Source organism: Haliaeetus albicilla, chromosome 28, assembly GCF_947461875.1.
Source record: "Haliaeetus albicilla chromosome 28, bHalAlb1.1, whole genome shotgun sequence".
Taxonomy (NCBI): Eukaryota; Metazoa; Chordata; class Aves; order Accipitriformes; family Accipitridae; genus Haliaeetus; species Haliaeetus albicilla.
The window spans coordinates 14,428,464-14,453,699 of record NC_091510.1 but is presented as its reverse complement, the minus strand read 5'-3'; the positions used below and the strand labels follow the sequence as shown (position 1 = coordinate 14,453,699).

The window sequence follows — 25,236 nt, the reverse complement described above, 5'->3', positions numbered from 1 at the left end:
TTTGAGCAAATTAATTGTCTTTTCAGACACTGGGACTCCTTACTTACTTAGTGCTGGTGTTGCTGTTCTGTTTTCTGATCTTCTTCTGCCACCAGGATAAGTACTTATAGGGTTTATTGCTTTCTTTGTAACCATACAAACATAACACTTTTTTTTTGTTGACACAACTTCAGTGCGCTTCCCTTCCTCTTATACATGTCAGCAGATCCTTCAGTAATTTTATTTTAAATGAAACCATTTCTATCATGCCAGTCTGCACGAATAGAAATGACTTCACTCACTCACTCGCTCATCACTTAGCAGAACACAAAGCAACAACGGCCGAGAGACAAGACCACCCGACGGAATCGGTGAGTCTCGCGTCGTGCCAAAGTGTCCATAAACCTATTTCGGGTTAGGCGATGGGTGGGTGACAGAAGCGCTTTGCTGCCCAGGCCCGCAGATGGTACCGGTGAGTCAGCGGCAGAAGCAGAGGTGGGAGAGGCGAGATGGAGCCGAGGCGGCCGCAGGCAGCTGCTGCCTCCCGGGGTAGACGGGGACAGTTTCTGTTGGCAGAGCGAAGTAGGCGGGTACGATTCTGCTAATTTCGCTAGGAGGTAGGCAGAAGCGAAGTAGCATCCTGAGCAGAAACGACTACTAACTGATCTATGCACAGGCTACCAGCAGAGCTCCGTGGCTCGCTCACCCCCTGCGCCGTAGCGAAGCCCCGGTCGGCGGTACCAGGGCTCATACCCAAATCCAGAGCCGGGACGGCCTGGGAGCCGGGCACGCCGCGGTGGCCGCACTCTGCCGGACCCTGCGGGAGGGTCCTGGATCCCGTAGCCATCCCGGCTCCCCAGGGAATGCCCCTGCTGCGGGAGAAACCGGTCCCCCAGCTCCACGGAAAACATCCCGTTAGACCGCTTTCTCACAAAACCCCTCCCGTGAAAGCACCTCTTCTGACCACAACTAGCAATTTATTCCATGGAAAAAGGCAGTCCTTCAAACAGGTGGCTCCAAGGGCGTATATCGCAATTCCAATCTTTTGAAAACAGTCCAGAAATCCACAGAAGAGGTGTGCGATGAACCTCTCCAAAACTGTTTAGGCTACCTTTGGTTGAGAAATGGGTAGCGATTTAGACCCAGACATACTTCTGGGAGAACCTGCTGAGATTTCCTAATATAGAGGAAAAGCATTCGCATTGTTCATTAACAAAGTGCCGTGAAAATGTTAATATTTTCTTTGGCTTTTACATTGTTATAACTGACAGTCTTGGCAAAAAGGCTATTTCCTTTTTAACAACAACAACAAAAATATACCTGATCTAATTATAACTTTGAGTTTACAGCTTTTACCATTTATGGGGATTATTGACGAATACCAGTGTTGAGAATCAAATAACTTACTCTGGAAAGAAGAAATAGTTTTTAGCCGCGTATTTAACACATTAAAAGCTACATGTTGAATAAAAACTGAATATAGGGCAGAAAATAATTACCTAAAGGATAGCAGTCTTTTCAGAAAGTCTGTAAGAGGATAGACAATAGATAATAGCTCTAAGGGTAATTCTTCCATAGAAACAGGCATCTCAAAGAAAACTTTCGAAGAAGCGTGCTTCAGTTAATAAAAAGATTCTAATAATGTTTACATTAGCAATACTAACTATTGCCAATATTAACATTAATCACACAGACTTCTTTATTGCATTCAAGACCGTGCTGAGGAATAGGGCTGAAAACAGGACATATTGCCTTGTCCTGATAGATGAAGGAGGACCTGAACCCATCATGCGCTTGTATGTCCTAATAGGAGATGCTTATAGTCTCAGGTCCTGCTCTGGACTCCTGGGATTCTCTATCCCTCTCCAACAGTTAAATTCTTCACTTTCTGTAGAAAAGAGTGGACAGCCAGAATTCTCTTCTCTTTTACTAGCTGAGTGGAAAGAGGTTAGGTAGGGAACCCACCTTTTCCCACGTTATTGGGTGGACTGCACAAGGCTGGCCACGGAGCAACAAGGAGGTACCACCTAAAACAAAGCCCATTTTTGGTAACTATCCCTTGTCTCCAATAGGTTTTGAATAAAGAAATCACAATCACACCAGCAACACTTCAAGTCAGACAACTAATTTTTCTTGGAGAGAGAGATAGATATATATATATCTCCTGACTACAGGTATCTTTCCATTTCAAATTAGAGTGAAGGAGCCACACACAAGGGTTTTCCCTTATTTCTGAATATTTACAACCCTTTTTTACCTTCTAAATAACTTTATATTTTTTATGTTCCCCATGTTAATAGTCTGAGCTAAATTAGAGAAGATTTCGTTGTGATACACCTGCCTCAGCATCCCCTCGAGGTTGTGTCTTGATGGGGAAGAGCATCATGTGAGGAATCTGAGGAATTGTAAACATTCGTGACAACATTACATTAAAAACAGCATGAGACTAACTCTTCCGAAGTTTCACCAGCTGGGACAGCCACCTCATCACTGGGTACGTGAATAAGTGCAATCAGGAAACCACTTGTGTCTGTCTGTGTATTGTCTAGTATCCCTGAGGGGGTCTTATTAGATACTTACAGGCTTCTTTTCAGTTCGGTAATAGGAACAAGTCCAGCGATAAGAATCCACTGGAGTATTTTTAATAATACATTTACAGAAGCAGATTTTATTACAGATCATGATTAAAAAAAAAAAAAGAAAAAGATTAATGCAATGTTTGTTTGAAAAACTCTAAAAAGGAAGCTCCACCTGTCCACCTCGGAGGGCCACCAGGTTACTAAAGCCTATTAATCATCAATGAGGTCATTTCCAGGTCTTCCCTGACCCTAAAATTAAGCCATAGCTGGCGATTATGAAAATCCAATTACCCGACACATTTTCCCAGTTGTTTATTTAAGCCGGGCAATTTCTTTAAATACACATTCCCGTGTTTATTCAGCACTCCTGAAAAAATGCAACGCCCAGATTCCCGGTCCTCGGCTTCTCATTCTCTCCAGCGGTTTTGGAAGCAGCGGTGACGGCCGCTGCCCTCCAAGAGCCATTGCCCTCCGACCCCGGCATTGCAGACGTGGGAGGCTCTTCCTTCTGGACCCTCGGTCCTCCGTCCCGCTGCCCAGCTTCTGCGCGGCCCGAGCGGGATCTGCGTCCGCCGTGCAGGTGGAAGGAAGCCATTAATTAGCGGGAAGAGCGGCGCTGGCTGCCGCTGCTGGGGAGGGAGTTCGCTTTGGGTCCTCCGATCCCGCTCGTACCGGGAGACGCTCCGCAGGGATACTCTTCCCCGGGTTTTACTGCCGGGATGACGGGAAAAACACCGCGGTTCCCCTCTGCGTTTTATTTCTCTAGTGCTCACAGACCAGGTCTAGCCGTGGGTCCTGAGTCTCTTCCCTTGCTGGTCCATCTCACCAGCCAATGCACTGAATTCCGGTGGGTTCTGCTCTGCTGCAATGACACTGGGAGACCACAATCAGGCACATGGTTTCCATCACTTACTACCTTACCCGGGCCAGGCTTCACCTGCTTATCTGGTGTTGTGTTTCAGTAGAGTAATTCAAAAGAAAAAAAAATACACATTTGTAAAAAAGGACAATGGAAAAAATATAGGTCTCATCTTTCCTGCCGCTTTTAGCAAAATAGCTAAGAGAAAACACGGTCATGTAGACGAACAAACGTGATACGTAAAGCTGCGGTGGGGTGTGAAAAGCACAGTAAATCAGAAAAGGACATAATGTTTTTGTTGTTATTAATCCTGTATTTTGATACAAAGTAAATAAAAATAGGATACTGCATAACTCCCATTGGTTTCTTCAAGAAAAATCAATGTTGGAAAAAGAAAAAGTAGAAGAGCAGAAATACAGAAGGGTTAAAATAATCTTTGCAAAGGACTGAACATACTGCAATTTTCATCCAGCCTTGGGCAAACAGTAACGCACATCTTCTAACACATGACTGAGACATTTCTTCACAAATCCAGATTTATAATAGCCATTACAGTCAGTCCTCAGAAGGTTAAAAGATAACTCTTATTTGAAGTGAAGTATAATTCAATAAATTTTAAAGTACCATTCACAGTATTGTTAAATAGTTGCTTCTAACAAGCATAAGAACGGTTTATGTGTTTTTCACAAATGCTTATATATGATTCTTGCCCTGTACGTGCTAGCCTAAAATATACATCATCACCTCATACTGCTTATGTTACTGGACGTCTTGGGAAAGTAGGGCTGAATGTGAGCATGGTTACATTAACGGGTGCGGTAACCTCTCGCGTTTTTTCTGGCCATCAGCATACTACCTCAAACAAGTCTTCTAAGCATGTGGTAAAACTCCATTATTGAGCACCAAACTTGAAAAAAGAAGATTCATTTTTTCCTAGGTCTACATTCTTTTCTTGGAAATGTAGAGCTCATAAGTTTCTGTTTTCTGTTGTTCTGCGGCACATATTAGAGAATATTCTGATAGAAACCCCATAACTGATAATATACAATACCCATTAATGTAATTATCCTCTTATTTACTCCTACTTTCAACAAAGGCCAATCAATATCATCAGTATTAGTTTGAGAAAAAAAATGAACTAAAAAATCATTATGTAACTATGTGAATGTCATCCTAATGAATAACTATTTGCACATAGTACTTACTGCATATAACGTACTTTCTTATTTTTACACTCCTAGGTGCCCTATGAAGCAGCATTATACAGATGCTACGCTTGGCAGATCCATGATGATAACTCAAGTTTCCTAAATGATCTCTGCTTTGCTTGCTGACAATTCTGGGTTGCCGTTGGTTTTCACTTGAACAAGTGCTGCAGCTTTTAGGAACCCACTCAGACCCGGGGTTATTGACACTTTTAAGCAAACAAAACCTACATCACTCCCAAACTGAAGTACTCAAAAATCAGCAGCTGCAGTCGACCAACTAACCAGGCCAAAGAAGAATTAGTGTTAGAAGCAGGACTAAAACCCAAGGTTCCCTAAATCTGTGTCATTTCTCAGGTTACCTTAAGTCATTTTGCAATCAATTGTCAAAGGTACTCTTCTCTAGAGGAAATTACTCTTCAACTGATTTCAAGATTCAGCATTATTTATGTCAATCATTTACTTAAAAAAACAACAGCAGAGGGATACAAACTGATTTTGATAGAAAATCTGTAACTATGAATATAAAATGTCTGATTTACTTTGCATTAAAGGGTAACAGGCATTATGGCGAGTCTAAATTGATACAGTCTGATACCTTGAAGGACCTATTCCATTCAGCTCATGTTTGGTCATTTTGCAGCAACTTTACTATGCATGAAAATAAAAAATGCAGGACCAGAGTTCCACCTTCAGCACTTTGGTGTGCAGGTGGTCAAACCTTGATCTTCCCCCCTCTCCTGCTATCCCCCGACATACCAGCGCTACTTAAAACACCAGAAGTTACCTACTGACCTCCTATCATGCCTAGGAACAGTGGACCTCTCTTTTTCTGTAGGCTGCTGGCCTCATTTCCAAAGCCTTACTCCTCTCACAAATTCACCTTCCTCTGGCTCTGATTCCTCCTCTCCAGAGAGGAGATCCTGGACAGATAGGTAGATACTAGCCCAATGTTTCCACAAGCATGCTTAGCAATTCAGTTGTTAATATAACTGATATTTATAATATTTCTACTCTGCCTCCCAGTCATGTGCACCCCAGATGAATCCTGTACCATTTGTACGGGCAGCCCGACCTCACCGACTGGAAAGCCTCATTTACAGTGCAGAGGCAGTAATTGGGATATAACACTGAAGATAATACGTATCACCAGAAAGCCAGAGGTGGAAGATATGTAAGCTCAGGACCATGAGGAAGGCAATGGGATGAAGTATGCTGATCCTATGCACCTTCTTGGAAAGAACATCTGCCATTTCTGCACACGGTTGCTCTATCACACCGCTCTCCTCGGAGTATTCCGGTGTTGCATTATTATTTTTTTCCCACTTATTTGTCACTTGAAAACCTGATGCTTCCTGCCTGTCACTCTGAGGAAGGGGTCTGGAAGTGACGATAGCAAGCTGTGTGCCCACTGGAAGGAGAAGAGGGATATACGGCTGCTGTGAGGCAAGACTTCCAATCCTCTGCTGCTTCCTACCCACGAGAAACCTCCTGGCAGCACCTCTGAGTCCATAGAAATCGATGAGGAGCCTCAGCTCTAAAGTTTAAATAGCTTTTCTGGAAAGTGGAGGCACTTCATGTTCTCTCCAGAGGGTCTGATCTTGTTCCCACAGCCGCGAGCGAGAGCGGGCCAATACCTCCAGCACTAAATTGCAAACAATTCTCAGGATCTACTCACAGCTCAGCATGTCAAAATGAACTGAGGAAATGGTTTTGACAAGTACTTCTGGACTAAGTTTTAAGCAATCAGTATCTGGTTAGGACAGGAATGGCTCAATATCCTGTAGAGGAAAACAGCTGACATGAGAGTAGTTTCAACTTTCCCTCTTTTAATCATGCTTTCTAATGTACTGCCAATTCACTCCTGTTCTGCCCTCGATAAGGCTACGCCGCTCGGCTACGGGAACTGACTGTTCAAAAATGCAAAGCTTATACAACCTCCCATCTTTTCCTGTAGATTATTTCTACAATCAAATTGCGTTTTGTCACGCAAACTTCTCTCCCCAATAAAACTTGGATGGTAACATAAAGCTCTATTTCTGATTCGTATTCACATATATGTGTTTTCAGCACGAGTGAAAACTGAGTTAAATGTTCAGAGGTAAAAATAAATGAAGATGCTAATTTGTTGTGCTTATTTGAGCTGTTTTTTCAAAGAGCTGAATAAATGTTTACTAATTTATGGTTAATTTGCTTTAGATAGTAGAGCTTTAATTGAACGCAGTCTTGTTTATTGCTATTATTATCTGCTTGCATTGCAGCATTGCTCTATTTCATACTGGAGGCCTCGTTGCACAAACATACTGGATGACCTGTTCTCTCTCCGATTAATGCACACGCTAATTTAAACCAAGCTACAATGAATATAAACAAAAGGGATTAAAAGAATAGGGAAAAGGAAAAGAGAATGGAGAGGAATAACAATTAGCTGCTAGGGCTGCAGAGTTTAAACAAATGCACAATTTAATGTGCTCAGATGATGCATTATTTAAGGTAAGCCAACAAGAACTGTTAAAACCCCCCAAATATTCTGTCTGCTGTATCTTCTGCTTGAAAATTAGAAAAAAACCCAATCAATTTGCAAAATATTTTTTGTCAAACTTGTATGAGTTACCCCTCTATGATTTCAGCTCACAAGTACCTCCATGATACCTTGGAGGAGCTGTAGCTGGGCACCATCATTTCCCATTTAGATCTCTTGTCCAGGTGCGAAGCCTGATGACTTTTGCCAGCACACGCAAGTCTCACTCCTTTGCTGAGCACTACAGCATGCCCAGAGGGTGCTTGCCTGCAGTATTCAGAGAACCATAGCCTATCTAAGAGAACTGATCTAATAAATGAGAACGGAGAGGTGCAACACTACAGCAATAGCTTCTAGGAAGTGTTTTTATAATACCGGTTAACTGAGATTTTTTGCTCTTTAGTTGGTCAGCCCTATGGCAAACAAATAAGTAATGGACTCATCTTAGGTTTTTCAGCTTTTAGATGAAAAAAAACGTTTGTGTTGTTTTTTTTCTTTTTTCCATAACAGGACCCTTATCAATAAATCCATTCATGTATTCCATACTAATTAATCTCCTAAGCACAAACTCTACCTTCATGCTGCACCTGCTGCTCATCTAAGGAATGTAATCTACAACCCTTAAATCCAAACAAGCAAATATATAATCTATTCACACATTAATGTCCTTCAATACTCTTTTGGGTCTTCAACCAAAACCAGCTGACCTGGAAAAAGACATGGGTAGGAGTATTCTTAATGTAATTGGGCAGTATCTTCAGACAGTATCAGTAAGAGAAAATTATTTTTTATTGTGACTTGAAGACTAATCAGTACAATGAGTTCTTTCCTGGTGAGTTTGCCATTTGGGAAAGACAGGAAGGAACATCTGGGAAAAGAGGCTCTTACTACACCCTGTCAACCTTAAGATAATAAAAAAGCACATTCCTTGTTTATTTGACTTGGTCTTTGCTATCTTTAAACTACTGCAAGTGTCACACAGAAGATTTCTAAGCAGACAAATGAATTGTTAGTGCACTTTGAAGAAACTACCGAGCAGCAGCAGTTCCTGAAGAATGTAAAACCTCCAGACCCACAGCATTGCTCAGCCGAGCTGCGCCATCTGTGGACTTCTGTAAAGGGAGCCGGCAAAACCGCTCTGCTCGCAGCCGACAAAGCCGCCGAGGCTGCCCGTACAGACCAGAAATCCTTTTAGCTCATACACTTCGGAAGGCACAGTCCCCTTTCCAGAGTGACTTACGTGCTTAAGTTATACTACGAGCTGATGGGATTTAGGCTCTTAGAGACAGGAACCACGCATGTGCCCTTAGGTCTGCCATTTAGCTGTTTCTCAAGTTTCCAGAGCTGACACCTAAGCCAGGTATATAAACCTTTGCCTTCCCAGCTTTTTCTTCTTGATTCACTGTAGTAGTCTGGCTTTCCAGCCTTGCTTTCTAGGGGAAGGCTTGCTCAAACAAGTATATTAATGTGCGGAGTGCCTGGATTCCCTTTGAAAATGAAGTTTAGGAAATCCACTTAGGCTTGTAATTTGAAATGGAGCAATGCTCGAATGCTTTTAAAAGACAGCTGTAAATGTCTGCATACCAAGGTGTACTTTATCTTGCACTTCAGGGATTAGTTAGACCTCTAAAAGAGCTATTGCCAAGCTGTACAGCCCCATTGAGGGCTGAGCGGCTGATGAGGAACAGGCAGGTGAGTGACCTGGAGCTCCTTTCCACGGAGCTCAGCAGATCCCTTGAAGGCCACGGCCCTGGCCACTGCCTGCCTTCAGCAGGGACGTTCCTATAGGGGAATGCATAGGCTGGGCTCTAGAGAAGTGAAATGCATCCGTACCTGCGCCCAGAGACGAAGGCAGGGGCCAGAGCGAAGGCTTTCTGGATCTACTCTTCCTCAAGCACAGCATCAATGAGTCAGCACAGATTGGAAATTTCAGAGTGAAACAATTATAATTGCCTCAGATTCATAGTTCTCTCTTAGCAAAGGATTCACGGCATGAAGGAACTTAAATCACTTGATTTCAATTCACTCCTGTGAATTTGAATAGAGGAGGGAAATGTGAGGACTCTGATAAAAGCAGTGCTCCTCTAAATGCACATTGCATTATGAAATAAAAAGAAAGGAGGACAAGTCATATGTGAAAGATAAACCAAACTGCCTCCCGGCCCGACCTCCGCCCCATCTATCTCAGTACAAACACTCTCAACACACAGGGCTCCACGCAGCGGGTTAGATTAACATACATTGAAGGGAGTGATACAGAAATATGAACGTAAATTTGGTGTACTAGGTAAGACCAAAGGTTGACCAGTATCCTGTTTTGAACAATGGCCAGCAAGAGGAGGTTTAGGGAAAGAATGCAAGAACAAATCAAGCAGGAATTACTGATTACTTAATTAACGCTGTTATTTTTAGTATGCCCTCCAGCTCCTGGCAATCTGTAGTTTAGGAACATCCTGAACCAAAGCTTGCTTCCATATCTCTGAGTCTGGTGTCCTCTGTGATTTTTCCTTCAGACAGCTTTCTTAGCCCACCTTCTGACCTCGGCACTGTCCCAGGACAATGAGCTCCGCAGCTGGGAGCCAGGCAGTAACGAACACTAGACATGGGGACTAGAGGGGTATTTAGGCCATCTACATTTGGGACAATCCTTGTGATGAAGCAGAAAACATTTATTTTATTCTAATCTTATCAGTAAATTGCAAATGCATTCTCTGTAGCCAGAGGATTACCTTTGGGATTAATTACAGTACCAGCTTTCTGCTTTTCACAATGCCGCCTTCTTTCGCAAACCTATTCAGTATTGTGCTCTGCGGGCCAAATTCTCTTCCCAGCTACCTCTATAAATCCACTGAGGCAAACCAAGCTAAATAGAGTCTAAAGTGAAACGAGACCATGCAAATTGGACTTATTAGCTGTTGTGTGCTTTCCTGCCGTTCTGATTGTTTTCCATCATTTGTTGTAAGGCTAGGCTGTGATGTCCACTATCACATCCAGGGAAAGGAACGGAAAGCCTCTGGACTCTGCAGCAGCCCTCCAGTGCAATTTGCTACAACTCAGGAAGGATTTGAGACATCTCAGAGACGGGAGATGTGGCTGCCAGGGGGACGGTGGGAAGTGGAAGCGCCAGCCCTGGCAGAGGGGCAGGGTCCGCAGCCTCCTGCCCAGCACCGGCCCCATCTCTCGCTGGCAGCGCGGCTTTCCAGGGAGCTGCTATTGGTCATCCCGAAGCATCGGGACGCAGTTCCCTAGAGAAACATTGTACTTAACGACATTTTTCTGTGTGGGAATTATATACAGTACTTCCCCTTCTGATGCCTATCGCATATTTGAGCTGTGTTCTGTTTTGCTCCTGTTATCAAATCACAGTATTAGCATAACCGGGATAATTATAGCTACCACAAATTAATAACAACAATACACACAGTTTGTTAAGCATCAAAAGTATGTTCTTTGATAGGGAACATAAGGGAAGTCCCTGTCCCAGAAAGAAATACCACTGTTGTAGCTTCTTACAGACTCCACCAGTTAGAGAACGGAACAAAGGGTTCAAGAGTCCAGGTATTTTGTGAAGATAGGGCACTGATTTGCAATATCGACTTGGATCAGTCACTTAACCAATTAATGTCTCACTTGCCTTACTATGAAAATAGTAAGAGCTTCTGAAACGTGTTGGCCATACTCAGAGAAGGTTCAAAGTCAAACCAAACTGATGCATCAGCTTCGATCTGATGGTATCAAAGCAGACAAACAACTCCAGCGAGAACCTGGCTGAAATGTCAGTGTCGTATGAAATCAGCTACTGCCTCTGGGCACTATTTCTTGGGCTGAGCCATTCTCATGGCGGACCCTGGGCATCCTCATCTCTGCCATGATGCTATTGCGTCTGCATTTCCTGAGGCTTGCCTGATTGTCTGTACGCATCTACCACCTTGTCTGATGTTGAGATTGTAAGTTTTTTGGATAGAGGATCATTTCATTTTTGTGTGTATACGGAGCCTTGCACAGAGGGATCCTGATCTGTGACTGAGGGTCTCGGGTACTATATTGATAAAAATGCTAAAGAGAATTTCCCGCAAGAGCTGAGAAATAGTCTGACCCGCAGATTTACATGCAGTATTCTTTGAGGAAAGGTGTATTTGCAAACAAAGAACATTTCTGCCAGCTAGCAATGTTAAGCTTTCTGTACATACTACCTCTGACTGCGTAAGAGATATTTACTGAATTTCCAGAACTGTTTTTTTCCGAAAATAAGCAGTATGATTAGTCAACTGTCATAATTTGTAAGTGTTCTCCTGACAATGCACAGAAATAAAATGAATTATGATTGCATTCAAAGAAGAGATTCATGGCCTGGAATATTAAACTGATGGCTACAATATAAGGTAGATGCTTAGTAAGTACTGTCCAGTCCATGGCTTCCTGCAATTCAAAGACATTCTTGGGTATTTTATAGTGCAGGTTTGGACGTGCTTTGATGTTTTTCTTTTCTTTCTCTAGCTGTGTTCTGTGTCTGTTCCTAATGTTTTAAATTAAGGGGAACTGAGAAGCTAAAATTCAGCTTTAGGCTGCCCTGCAGAACAGTTGGCCAGAAGAAACAGCATGATCAGTGAGAAACGCATTTCAAAACAAGAGGAAAGGTGAATATTTCTGTTTTAATTTGAGGCATTGGCCTTTTTCAGACATTAACAGGAGAATTCCAGGAGACTTCTATAAAGCCCCCAAAGCTGAAAAATCAACCTTTCCTGTAAATTTCAAACCCCTGTATATCTGCTAGGGATGCTCCCTTCCACATCGGTTGTTTATTTTACTGAAATCAGTACCTGGGGGTTCTAGTCAAGGACTCAGGCGATGCAATGCACCTCATCCTGCTTACCCAATCTCATACTGAAACGGGTTCTCTTCTCTTTGTCCCTTAGCACGGCATTTCCAACCTGCCGATGTGAAAAGGTGATATATTTGGTTGTAAATGTCACAGGTGGACACATCCTGCTACGGGCTGAGTTGAGATACTTGGAGCGTTCAAGTTTAGCTAATGTGCATCTCCTCGCTTTCCCAGATGTCCCACTCTGCCTGCACATTAGGACAGCGGTTACAGAAACCCTGCCTGCGATGGTCGACCACAGAAACGAAGCGGAGGCAGAGAGGAGCCGAGGAAATCAGCCACTGGAAAGCTGCGTCGGAGTTTCACCCTCTGGCCAAACGGCGCTTAAAAACCCAAACCCGCTGCTGGACAAGACAAGGGGATTACTCACACATCTCAAATTACTCATGTGCCCAGGGCAACAGTGACTCGTCTGATCCGAGGCCTGAGAGTCATTTAAATATTAACATGGATATTTCCCCTCGGTTTCTTGTGCCGTGCGTTACTTTTCAAAAGATCGGCTGGACGAATCACGGCAAACCCACCAAAACTGTCTACCAGATGGCGGCCACTGATTAATTTGTCTCAACTTAAGCCAAAAAGGAAGAAAATGCGATGGGTGGAGCAGTAAAGACAAGCACAATCAACATCCGACCAAACAGGGTTTCCTGTCACCTTGGGAACGACACTGATTGGCACCGCGGTTTCCTGTGTACAAGCTAAAACCAGTAGCAACTGGAGTAACAAGAATAAACGCCAGATAAGAGACCTGGGAATACAATAAAATTATTACAAAATTCCTGACTAAACCTCACAAGACGGTAAAGGCAAAACCAAGGGTAGGCATGCGTTGTGTGCTAAACGGAACACTCCCCAGCATCTCAGAGAAGAGGACTACGAAGCTGCACCAGAAGAATTTCTCCAAACGAGGGTGGGTTAATTTGCCTGAATTATCCACTCCCAGAAAAGAATGTCACGTGCTTTGAAGAGCTTTTAGTTCTTTGCAGGAGGAAAAAAAAGGGATGTGGGACAATTTAAAGCAGAGATGGAGTTAGGAATGGTAATATACCGTCTGCCCATGCTAATCTGAAGGAATTTGCAAGAGGTTCTAGAGACATAGGGAAATGGACTGTGGGTGTGAGTTTGGGCCATGGTACATAGTTATTTGCATCTATTTATTTAGATCATAACTCCCACAGAGTTTTGCTTCAAAGAGCTCTAACCACAACCAAAACACCTTCTCAACCAGCCAGGAGTCAAATAGTTAAAATATGGTTTTTAAAGGGTCTTTGTTAGGCTGGTGCCTGAGTTCACTTCCCCTCCAGAGAAAGGGGACAATTCACATTCCTGCCCTCTTCCTACGCTGCAGATAAGCAAAGACGTCTGTAATGGGTTGGACAGAACAGACATTCGTGCAAATCAGGGGTCCAGCGCTTGCAAGAAGTTTTCAGAGTGACTGTGCACGAACAGAGACGTTGTTACACAAATGCAAGTTGGAGGTAAAGCATTATTCTCTCTCTAGGCATGAATCCAAACCAGACCTCTCGGGCACTGAGCAGGAGACCCTCAGGGCTGGACCCCACTTCACGTTCGCCGTTACTCCCACCTTGGTAGCCCAGGTTCTCAGCCCTTGCCCTTAACCAAGGTGCAGGCGCCAGCAGTCCCATGTGTGCCCTTCAAGGTAGTTGAGGTGGCCCGAGGAGGAGGAGGAGGGATGCCAGGGTGCCAGGCTGGGGGCACAGCCTGCGCCGAAAGGAGCGTTATTAAAAGGCACAGCCCATAATCAGCTGCCCACAGCCAGGACTGCTCCCCTCACATCAGCTGCTACCCCAGCCGCGCACTTCGTCGTGTGTGAGCTGCATCTAGAAAAAGAAATTAAACAGCGCCAGGAAACAATCCCAGGCACTGAAACTCGGTAATCGATACTGCTACGTTTCAAGCCTTGCAGCCCTGGTTTGGTTTTAGCGTTCGCCAACAAGAGGGCTCCAAAGCAATTCACTGGCACGGTTGGGGAACCAGCACATGCACAAACCGTTCCCAGCAGGCAGTCTGCATCCAGCCCCCGCTCTTTCGGAGGTAAAGGGGGCTTGGCAGTATGGACACAAACGAATCTCTGCTAGCTGGCCTCGGTGCAATAAGTGGGTTTGGGTGTATTGAAGTTATTAGTGCATCTTACAGACCAGGACAGAATATAGCTGAGAGGTCTGCCAAGCGAGAGAAATGCATTTTCAGGGTCCTTCAGAAAGTGGTTTGGTTTTTTATCGTATTCTCTCACTCTTCTTAAAGGATGTGGACAAACAGTAGCGTGTAGGACTTTTACTGTACTTCAGGTTAAGGTTCTCATCTTTGCTACATCTCTTCAGACGGACACGCCAGCCAGCCGGTCTCACTCCAGTGGTCAGCAGTGCGGCCGGAGGAGGTTTACGTGCCACATCCATCCAAAGTGCTCTAATGAGTCGGTGGCAGAGACGGACTGGAGCACAAAAATTCCTGCCTGCCACCTCAAACTCAGTTTACTGGTCCCTGGTGCTTTGCAAATTCCTTCTGATAGGATATCACTGTAAAATCATTCTCCAGCTAGTACTTCGATGTTGGCACATAGCTGTGCTTTGAACAATTACACTGACATTTTCCTGAAAACAATCCCTAGGATTTAAATTAAGAATGCAGAAAGCATATTCAGCTCCACACAATAGGGTAAATTTATCCTCCAAATCTATGCAAAGCTAGTATATTTTAGCCAGGAAATTCAAGGCCCCTTCCTGTAAATATATTAAGTTCCCATGCTTGTGTCATAAACTACAAAACCTGGCATGTTTACAGTAGTCCAACTGCAAGGTGCTACCCTCTGAGCATTACTTGAAATGATTACTCACAATGGACGGTTTTGTATAAAGATAACAGATCAGCAACACCTTAATTATATTTGCAGCAACTGTGCTCTGTGATCTAAAACTCAGAACAGAACCAGAGAGAATTGTTGGAAATTTTTCTCATCTATTAGAGCGGAGATTTGGTTTAACAGTGATATCCTGAGAGGCAGCTGCCATTATATTAATGAAGCAAAGAGCACATCAGGTTTTTTACCCTGGTTCCAACATTTCTTACGAGTTTTTATTTGGTATACAGTATTGTTAAGATAATGATTCATTTTAACGGATACTGCTTTACTAACACCAGGAGAATAGGTATTACAGTTAGTGATTGTCATCCACAGCATTTGTCATTCTAACGGCAATTGACAGGGCACGGAAATTGTACAGGTGGCTGGAACAATAGTTTAATTTGTGCGTCTATGAAGAATAACTAATAAAAGAGAATAGTTATCAATACTAACACAGGAATTTTCTTCCACCTCCAAACTGAAGCCCAAACCGTTCACAATTTTCTCTGTAAAGATGTCAAATACAAGATGTTTCTGAGGAAGGACGCCAAAGGCAGAGAACAATAATTGCTCTCACTTTTTGTGTGTCTGTATGTGCGAGTACCTCTTGCTAATACATTCCTGATTCAAACTTTATCTTTTGGCAGTGAGTTCCACAGACTACTATGGGTTATTTGAATACATTTTTTTAAATCGTTTAAAAATACATAGCCTTTCTTTTCTATCAGAATATGTCTTTTTCTCATCTTATAAGGAAGTGGACAAAGGCGAGCATTTAGCAGCTTTATAACGCACATTATTTTAACTTTTATTTCGTGATACTTACTGTGAGCTATACTCATTGTATGTCCACTGAATACTTCTTAGAACTGGAGAAAAGAATTCCACTGTCAAGTTACAGGCATCTTCAGGATGCTAAGAGAAATCCCACTGGTTACAGTCTATTAACCGTGGCATAGGGTTTTTATAGTATTGCTGTGCTTTGTGGGGAAAAGTAACATCACACATGGTTCTCACAATCAGAGTTCAAGCCAAGATTCGGTCCTATCTGTTATGTTTGTAGGGAGTTACTCTTGACATTGATTTAGGTGATTTTCCCCCTACTATTCTCTATTCTGATGCCTACAGATTTTCTCTAGAGGTTGCAGACGTGGTTGCACAGCATATGTTGCATGATGTCAGTGAGCTGCCCTCTCCCCTCCAGTTTTGCTCACGCTGGTGTTGCCTGCCTTCCCTTTCACAGAGTATCTTCTGTTTTCCTGTGTTCCAGCAGTGCTTCCATACCGTTACAGAATTCTTTTATTTCACATTTAAAAAAATATTTCATTATTTCACTTATCTGCCAGGTTTTTGCTCTGTTTGCCAAACTTCTTTCCTATTATATTCTCCACTCTCTTGTATTTATTTGCATAGAAAAAAAAATTAGCACAAAGCACATGTAAAATGTTACTTGGTCTGAATGAGAGTCCTGCATGCCCCTAGCATCCTGATTTGTGAGCATGAGGAGCTCTCCCTTTTTGACAGAATTTCCAATGAATATGTAACAGACTGAGAAAACATAGTGCTGTGATTTTTCCCACTGATTATTTAGATGTAATAGCCACAGTTTTAGGTCTTTGTGGCTAGGACGGAATACAAAAGCTTGAGAAGACTTTCCAAAGCACTGTTTGTTTTTTAACATACAGAGTAGAAGAGCTATCCACATGTTCTTTTCTTCCATGTACTTTTGCATGCTAGATAGGTAGTAACTAATTTGAACAAAACAGTATATTGTGCACTAGTTGGTTGACATACAGTTGTCCTAGTCACAAATAATACTGGAACTAAAACTCACAGCAGCAGTGGCTGGAGGAAAAGGAAATCCAGTTGTAAACCAAGTAAATACTGTACTGGTGTGGTAGCTTTTATATTTATATTTATATTTATATCCCCACCATACTTGTGTTTTAAAAACTTACTGCTCGTACTAAGAATTTTCAATGCTTGACATGTCAGAATGAAATCTAAAACATCACATCCCACTTCACCAGATTCTGATTTTGGCTGGGACCATTTATATCAAGATGAATTTTTAGCCAACCAGCAGAATAAAAAGAAGCCTTACCCTGCTGAAGGAAAATCCTATCTATCTTATTTGTATAGACCTATAAAAGCCTAAGTAGAAAAATAAACACTGATGCAATACTTGTGGATATGCTCACAGAGGAGAAAAGGATCATTTATGTCCTAAATTCAGGCATCGGCGCTCTGATATTGTGACAGTTCATCACTGAAGACACCACGGCAGAACATTAGCTCTCCCGCTCCTTTGGTCACTAACGGCTCTGTGTGGGTTGCTGATGGAGAAGGTCTTTGCTGCAAAAGAGCAGCAGTTGTGAAAACACCAGAAGAGAGCACCTTTGAAGCATTCTGTACTGACCGATCCGGAGGATGCCAGGAGGCTCTGAAGATGGCCCTTCACCTGCCTGCCCCAGCATCTATCGTTTCAGGACATGGTTTAGTGGGCGCGGCGGTGGTGGGTTGATGGTTGGACTCGATGATCTTAAAGGTCTTTTCCAACCTAAACGATTCTATGATTCTATGATTGATTGTAACAGAAAGGGGTCAGTGCCTCTTGGTTCTAACAGCCCTCTCCCCTCCATACCTGTCGGTCCCTCCTCCACTCTCGGCCACCACCGCTCCATCCCTTCCCCAGCCACACGCCACCCATGGGCGCACGTCCCCGACCAGTATCCAGGAAAATAACTCGCCTCCTGGTGCCGCTGGGCCGGTCACCATCCTGACTACGTGACCACCTTCCCTCCTCCAAGAGCTACAGCCAAAGAATAAAAAATGCAGATGCCACCTCGACGCCAGATGTGAGGGGGTTTGGGAGAGGGGGTGGCAGTGCCGCCTGCCAGCTCTCGATGTCACCCACCCTGCACCCAGACCCCCTCCCAACTGCATTCAGCAAGGCACCAAGCACTGGGGTGTGTACTGTCACAGAAAACTCATCTGCGGCGTTCTGCACGTGTGATAGTGCAAATGGTGCCTAATCTGCTGGGGGAGCTGCGTCTTAGGGAAAGAGCTGACTAAGAGCCTTTCCCAACACGCAGAAACAAACGTATGTGGACTTGGCTCCAGTATTCAGAAGCAAAATACATTTTAAGAAGCTGGACAAACTCCCAGAAACATTTTGATCTATGGGCGGTTGACGATTAACAATTTGTCTGCCTCTGTACCAGCCTGTCGTGGTTTAACCCCAGCCGGTAGTTAAGCCCCACGCTGCCACTTGCTTGGTCCCCCCCTCCCAAGTGGGGTGGGGGAGAGAATAAGAAAAAAAAGTAAAACTTGTGGGTTGAGATAAAGACAGTTTAACAGGACACAAAAGGAAGGGAATAACAACAACAACAACAACAACAACAATAATAATAATAAAATATACAAAACAAGTGATGCACAATGCAATTGCTCACCACTTGCCAACTGATGCCCAGTTAGTTCCCGAGCAGCGATCTCCCCCCAGGCCACCCCCCCCCCCAGTTTATATACTGGGCATGACATCACATGGTATGGAATACCCCTGTGGCCAGTTGGGGTCAGCTGTCCTGGCTGTGTCCCCTCCCAACTCCTTGTGCCCCTCCAGCCGTCTTGCTGGCTGGGCATGAGAAGCTGAAAAACCCTTGACTTGGTATAAACACGACTGAGCAACATCTGAAAACATCAGTGTGTTATCAACATTCTTCTCCTACTGAACCCAAAACATAACACTATACCAGCTATTAGAAAGAAAATTAACTCTATCCCAGCTGAAACCAGGACACAGCCAATGTTATGAAAATGGAAAGGTCCAGAGGAGCAGATGCTGATGTGCTGATGTGGTGCTTTGTGAAAACTCAGTTCCACTGTATTTTTGCATTTAGGTGTGCTCCTCAAAGCAGCACCTAGTGTGCAGAGCAGGGAGAGCTTGAGAGGCAGGCATCATCTGCCTTTCTGTCCCATCCTTCAGAGATACTGCCACAAACTTCTCATCTAGGTGGCTAGGCACAGCGGTTGGCTCACTCTGGGGTTTGGCCCATGGTCCATCGATTTCTCTTTGAAGAGATACCGTTTGGGCTGGGTCATATGAGCCTGTGGATCACACTTAAGGAATCAAACCAGGGAGTCTGGATAGTTAGAAAATACTGCTCAGGAACCACTATCAAGCCACCTGGCCAAAGGAACCTCGATGCTAAGTTTGTCAAGGAGTTCCCATAGCCACACTAGCCTGCCAAGAGCTTCTTCCCCTGGCAGAAGCCAAAATCTGGGTAGCAAACACTACTGAATGGGTGCCCCCGAGCTGTGGCTATGGGCAGGAGGGGACCTCCAGGCTTGATCCAACTCCATACTGACAGAAAAAGGGCTGCGAGCGGACTGTTCTGTGCACAGCGTGCTGCTTGCAGGGTGCAGACCCATGCTGCAAGGTCCACGGCTCCCATGTGTCATGAGGATGGCCCACGGTTGCCTAGTGCAAGGTTGTTGTGGGGCAGAAAGGTGGAGAGGGGTTTAAACTGTCCACATACCTGGTCATTGGATGATGTCTGAGGCAAAATGTGTTGCTGCAGTATTACTTTTTGCCGCCAATGCTTCTTTGTGTGTCAAAATGTGTGAAAATTTGTTCATAGTACAGGGTATAGTAAATAAAAAAGAAATATATACAAAAATAGCTGCTTATTTCAGAGGAAGAGAAGACAACCTATTCCCTAAAGTTCTCCCCCTCACATCCCCAGACCTCCATATCACTGAGCTTGAAAGAAACTTAAACCACCATTTCTTAGAAGTGGGCTTGGGCTAATACAATGTAACTGTGTTAAATATGACAAAAAGAACTGCAGAATGGGATGTTATCACAGTTGCTTTCACTTTTTCACAATGGCCTATGGGTGTTCTTTTACATTAGAAACTGAAGTGCTAAGTTCCTTCAACTTCTTTTTCCTTAGTAAAAAGCTAAAATGCCTGGTTTATTTGATCAAACGTCAGGTTTAGTTTCCTCTTTGTATCTCAGCTCTCCATTTTGACGCATCTGACCCACAACTTTGTCCTTCCAAAAGATGAAATTTGGTTTAGGAGTATTAAATGCTGAGTTCCTATCTGTGGTGGTGGAAGTTAAGATTCTAGATCAATAGTTTTTATTTTCTTTGTCTGAGCAATGGAAAAATTTCTTCCCCGGTCCTTAAGTATAAACTCCCTCTACAAATTCCTTCACCCTAATCCCTCTCAACTATTACGTATGCTATGTTAGGTACTAGGTATTATAAACTGGCTATGTGATCCCCATGCTCATGTGCTCTACTTCTAGGGCCTTGTGGAATGAGAGCAACTATCAAAACGTACTTACTTGTTTCCTCCATTCCTTATTTTTCTAGCTGCAGTGATACCACCACCTATTTTATGACAGCTCTGCCTGTCATACGATGCTGAAAAAAGATGCTGAAAGCATCTTTTACTCATGGAAGAATCAATCCCCCTCCCTTAGCTCTGTCTGTGGCTCATATAGCCATTGATAAAATCTCTGTCATTGAAATCCCGCGGTTCAAGCTGAATCAGGGTTACTGCTCAACTCCGAGAGTCCTCACAGATGAGGCTCCATTTGGTCTCCTTTTCATTCTGATTTCCCCATCATATCTGTGTGGCATCTGTTCTTTCATTTACCGTCTGTGCCGGGGTAGAAGAGTTCAGTTGCACGGCTGCATGCTACGTTAGTTATTCAGAGCACTGATGCTTTATGAAAGCGGCCTGCAGCCATCAGGCAAGAAAATTATATAGGTTTCTAGCAGAGGAGAGACAGATGTCAGTGTGCATTCTCCTGTGGGAAGAATAACTAGTTTTATAAAAAGAGCACTGGCCCAGTTTTTGAAAGGCAGAATGAGTGGCAAGGTTTGGTGACCAAATATTTCTGAGTTGCTGCAAACAAGGGTCGGTTTCATTACTAATCACTTATTTCTCTTTTTTTGTAAAGCCTGTAGACCTTAGACTGTATCCCGATCATCATGGGAAGCTGGATTTAAGAAGAAAAATTATCTAAAGGTGATAATGGAAACACGGTATGAGATTGGTAAATGCAGTCAGTTGGTGTAAATATTTCTTCCTTCTGAGTTTCCCATGTGCTGTGGACTCCCTGACAATGAGAATGTCCTTTGCTGACAAAACATAACCAGCCCTTCTCCCCTCTGCCAGGAACTCCAGGATCAAAAAAGGCAAAAATCAATGGAAAATGAAAAATTATTTCTTTGGAGTAATTGTTGGGAAGCGGAAGAAACAACTTAGCAAAAAGAATTCCAGTACTGCAGTTAATCTCAGCCCAAACTTCTGGACCTTTGCTCATATGAAAAGAAAAGGAAAGGAGAGAATACCCATGAGGTAGATATTAACACACCAAAATCCCACTTCTCAGATGTCTGTATGGCAAAGTCTCCCATTCATTGACAGAAGTGACACATATGAAATCATGCAGCGTGAGTATAACAAAGCAGAATAAATGCTGAATGCGCCGGGCGCCATCCTACCTTTCCTGGAGCCCCACAGGTTTCATTCTGAAAGGAGACGGACTGGCACACAGGGGAGGTTTGAGCTCAGGAACACACTGGCCTTGGGGGTCCACTACAACACTGACAACCTTTGGAGCCTGTTCAGGCTGGACCATGCTGTTGGTGGTCTTATACTCGGACTGAGATGTCTGCAGGGGAAGGGGCGAGAGGTGGATCTCCTGCTTCTTTTCCTTCTCTTGTCTCAGTGACAACTGGATCTTCTCCTTTAATCTGTACAGAACCTACAGAAATAAAGAGGAAAGCCCAATATCAAGTCCCTGGTAAACAAGGCAAGGAAAGTATCACAAATGCTGGATAAGATTGCTATACGTGGCTTTCATTCCTAGAAGGTAAGCCACAAGTTGTGTTACTCGGCATTTCCCACAACGGGATAAATATTTCCATTACATAAACCACAGTGTGTACACGTGGGCAGCAGGGATTTTAACAGTTCTCATTGTGAGCCAGTAATTATTTGTAAAACCATCAGTTGTATCATTAAAGGGGCAAATAACATAGAATGGAAAACAGTTACAAAAGACACTGTGAAGAAGGAAATACTGATAAATAGAGTAATTGCAGAAAAAATCGTAAGAATTTTAACACAAGAGAGACAATGGCACAAAATAAAATAGATGCTCATGATATATCCAGGTACATGTCTCTAATTATAGCAGCCTCAATTTGTTTTAGAGCAGATGTTCTTAAAGGCCCTTACTCATTTTGCATGGAGGTAATGGTTGAACAGAGTAACTTTACTAGGCCACCTTTGTAATGGTAGGCTGCTACTACTCTGAAATACTCCTGAGGATAAGGATATCCCTCAATTTCCTCAGAGAAACATAACCTGTTCTGGAATAAATCTGATGCAATGCACGGCCTATGAAGCTATTTAGAACATCCGTTCAGAAAAGTGTGTTTTACAATTACCAAGACACTGGCGTCTGAACATACTGTAATGCCAGGATTCTCTGCCCACCTACTGCTTACGAACTTGGATGTCAGGTATCTGCAGCAAAAGCTTTTCAGAAGTTATATTGATCCTCTTCCACCGAACTCCACACTGACGTTGCTGTACACCGGCTTGGCGAGGGCTGACGGGCAGCGTGTGCTCAGCAATGCCACTCCAGAGGAACCTGCGTTATGCCTATTTAACACACCTTATCTCTCTTGAAAGGAACGCAAAAAACAATTTCTGAGCCGTAGTCGTGCCATTTTCAAAATGTGCCTTACAACCTATGAAACTTAGGAGAATTACTATTGTGAGTACTGTGTGTGGAGGAGGGTGAAAGGCACGTACCCAGCTTTTTGAAAGTGTCTGCAGACACCCTTATACCTTCTACTCTGCTTTATCAGTTGCTGTAAAACATTGGAATTGAACCCTGGTTTGCAAAGCCATAAAGACAAAGCCTAGACCAAAGCATTTTTCCCCTGCAGGTCAGAAGCTCTTTGACAGCCGTTGCCCCGCTAGCACCACATAAAGGTCTATCACTCCCGAGCTTTCCAGTGAAGACTGGGTATATCTGATGGGTTTGTTTTTTCAAGGATTAGCATTAGAGGTTTAGCTGGGAACTGACCTAATGTCATTAGCAATACACCCATTAAACAAGACTTAGCTACGTAAACCATCTGTTCATTCACAAGAGTTTAGAATTAAATTGCATGGGTAAGATAAGCTGCTCTTTGCCATCATTCTGCAGAAAAACACCAGCCCTACTGTGAAGCAAGAACACAGGTATCAGTAAAGATAAAACAGAGGCTTGAAATATTTTAACCCTCTTTTCTTCCAGTGATTGCTTTGGTCTCAGTTGTTTCTGGTAACCCACAGATACACAGCTCAGACATTCACTGTCATGACAGAGTTAACCTTACCTTCTTGTCACTGATATATTTTGACATAGTTTTGTCCCTTGGAGACGCAGGGAATTATGTTTTTGACTTTCAAAAACCTGGACGAGTATTATTTCATGTCCTTTTTAATACTCTATTATTAGACCCTAGGAAAAAAGATAGCCTGGCACCAGCAGAAGCTGAAAAAATGCTAAAGAACCACAACTGATCTAAGAGCTAATACACTTTCCTCAGAAAGCGTGGTCAGGGCCATCATGTTTTTAATGAATTCCAGGTAAAAGTCAAACAAACAGAAATGGCCAAAAAGACAGTGATCAACCCAATCACCAAGTTCTGCAAAGGGAACAACTTAGTTGTACTCATATTTCAAATCAGTTTAAACACATCTGTCAGTATGGATGGAAACAGATATGAAGCCCTTAAATTAGGAAAAGTTTTACTGATACCCCAGAAGATTCACTGTGAGGATAATCAAGAGGCATGGAGCAACTGAACAACATGAAGCACTATTTTCCAGGACACACAAGTTGGGACACCTGTAATATTTTCATATATTAAGCCTAGGGTTCAAAGCCACAGTCCAAAAGGAAAACAACTCTTCCTTCGGCCTCTTTGACTGAGCTTATATGCAAGAATGACGGGGTGCTGACAGCATGACATTACCTCTTTATACTTCTGCTTAGATTTCTGCAAAGGAAAGCTGAGATGTTACACCCTAGCTTGGCCAGTACCTCCTACCTACCTGTCCTGGGTTCAGCTGGGATAGAGTTAATTTTCTTCCTAGTGGCTGGTACAGTGTGTTTTGGATTTAGTGTGAGACTAATGTTGATAACACACTGATGGTGTAGTTGTTGCTAAGTAGCGCTTATCCTAAGTTCAGGATTTTTCAGTTTCCCATGCTCTGCCAGCGAGCAGGGGCACAAGAAGCTGGGAGGGAGCACGGCCAGGAGAGCTGACCCCAACTGGCCAAAGGGATAGTCCATACCATAGGACGTCATGCCCAGTATATAAACTGGGGGGAGTTGGCTGGGAGGGGCTGATCACTGCTCGGGCATCGGTCAGCAGGTGGTGAACAATTGCATTGTGCATCACTTGGGGTTTTCTTGTTCTTTCTTTCTTTCTTTCTTTATTTTATTTTATTATATTCCTTTACTATTATTATATTTTATTAGTAGCAGTATTAAATTTTATTTTACTTTAGTTATTAAATCGTTCTTATTTCAACCCCCAAGTTTTACTTTTTTTCCAATTCTCCCCACCCCACTCGGGTGGGTTGCGGGGAGTGAGTGAGCCGCTGCGTGGTGCCTAGTTCCTGGCTGGGCTTAAACCACGACACTACCCATTCAAAATACCAGTGGAAACTGCTTTTATTCATCTTCAGAGATCAACAGGAAATCCCAACGAGATAACTGCGTCTCCAGAACAAAGATCTTGGCAATGGTTATGTGGAGCAGCGATAGGAAACCTCATCTGCCTAGAGATATTTAGGTCACCCAGGACTGTATAGTAAAATCTCCCAGAAACCATGGAAATTAAGATAGTTCACTCTAATCAAAAGCGTTCCCTCTAACAAATACTTACCAACATGTGTGTGAGGCTGTGTGTGTATCTCTGCATGAGCAGAACTATCATACATGTGTATACATGAGAAGAATTGGCTAACAAAATTTCCCTCAAACCCCGAGGAAGGGATGAAAGAACAGAAATATGACAGGTGTTAGTCGTGTTGTTTGATGCATTACTGGGAGGCATTTGGATACCATGATTTGAATGCACTATAAAAAGTTCTATAGAAGCAGAATAAAAGAATTCAGACAATCTAGGGCTGGTTTATAGACAAGCCCCTTAATTTCAAGTTGGCTTAAGCACTCTTGCAGTATGATAAAAATCCATACTGTTAATTTTGATTTAAATCTTTAAACTGGCAGAAGTTGAAGTTGATAGGCCAATAT

General features: G+C 43.3%; 1 protein-coding gene across 4 annotated transcripts in view; it reads right to left on the bottom strand.

Annotated features, from left to right (window-relative positions):
* PTPRR (protein tyrosine phosphatase receptor type R) overlaps positions 1 to 25,236 on the bottom strand; it is a 154,497-nt gene that overhangs the window by 38,809 nt on the left and 90,452 nt on the right. For all 4 annotated transcript variants that reach the window (XM_069773772.1, XM_069773773.1, XM_069773774.1 and 1 more), the window contains one exon: positions 21,413 to 21,675. In XM_069773772.1, the coding sequence (XP_069629873.1) occupies positions 21,413 to 21,675 (263 nt within the window). The remainder of the gene's footprint in view (positions 1 to 21,412; positions 21,676 to 25,236) is intronic.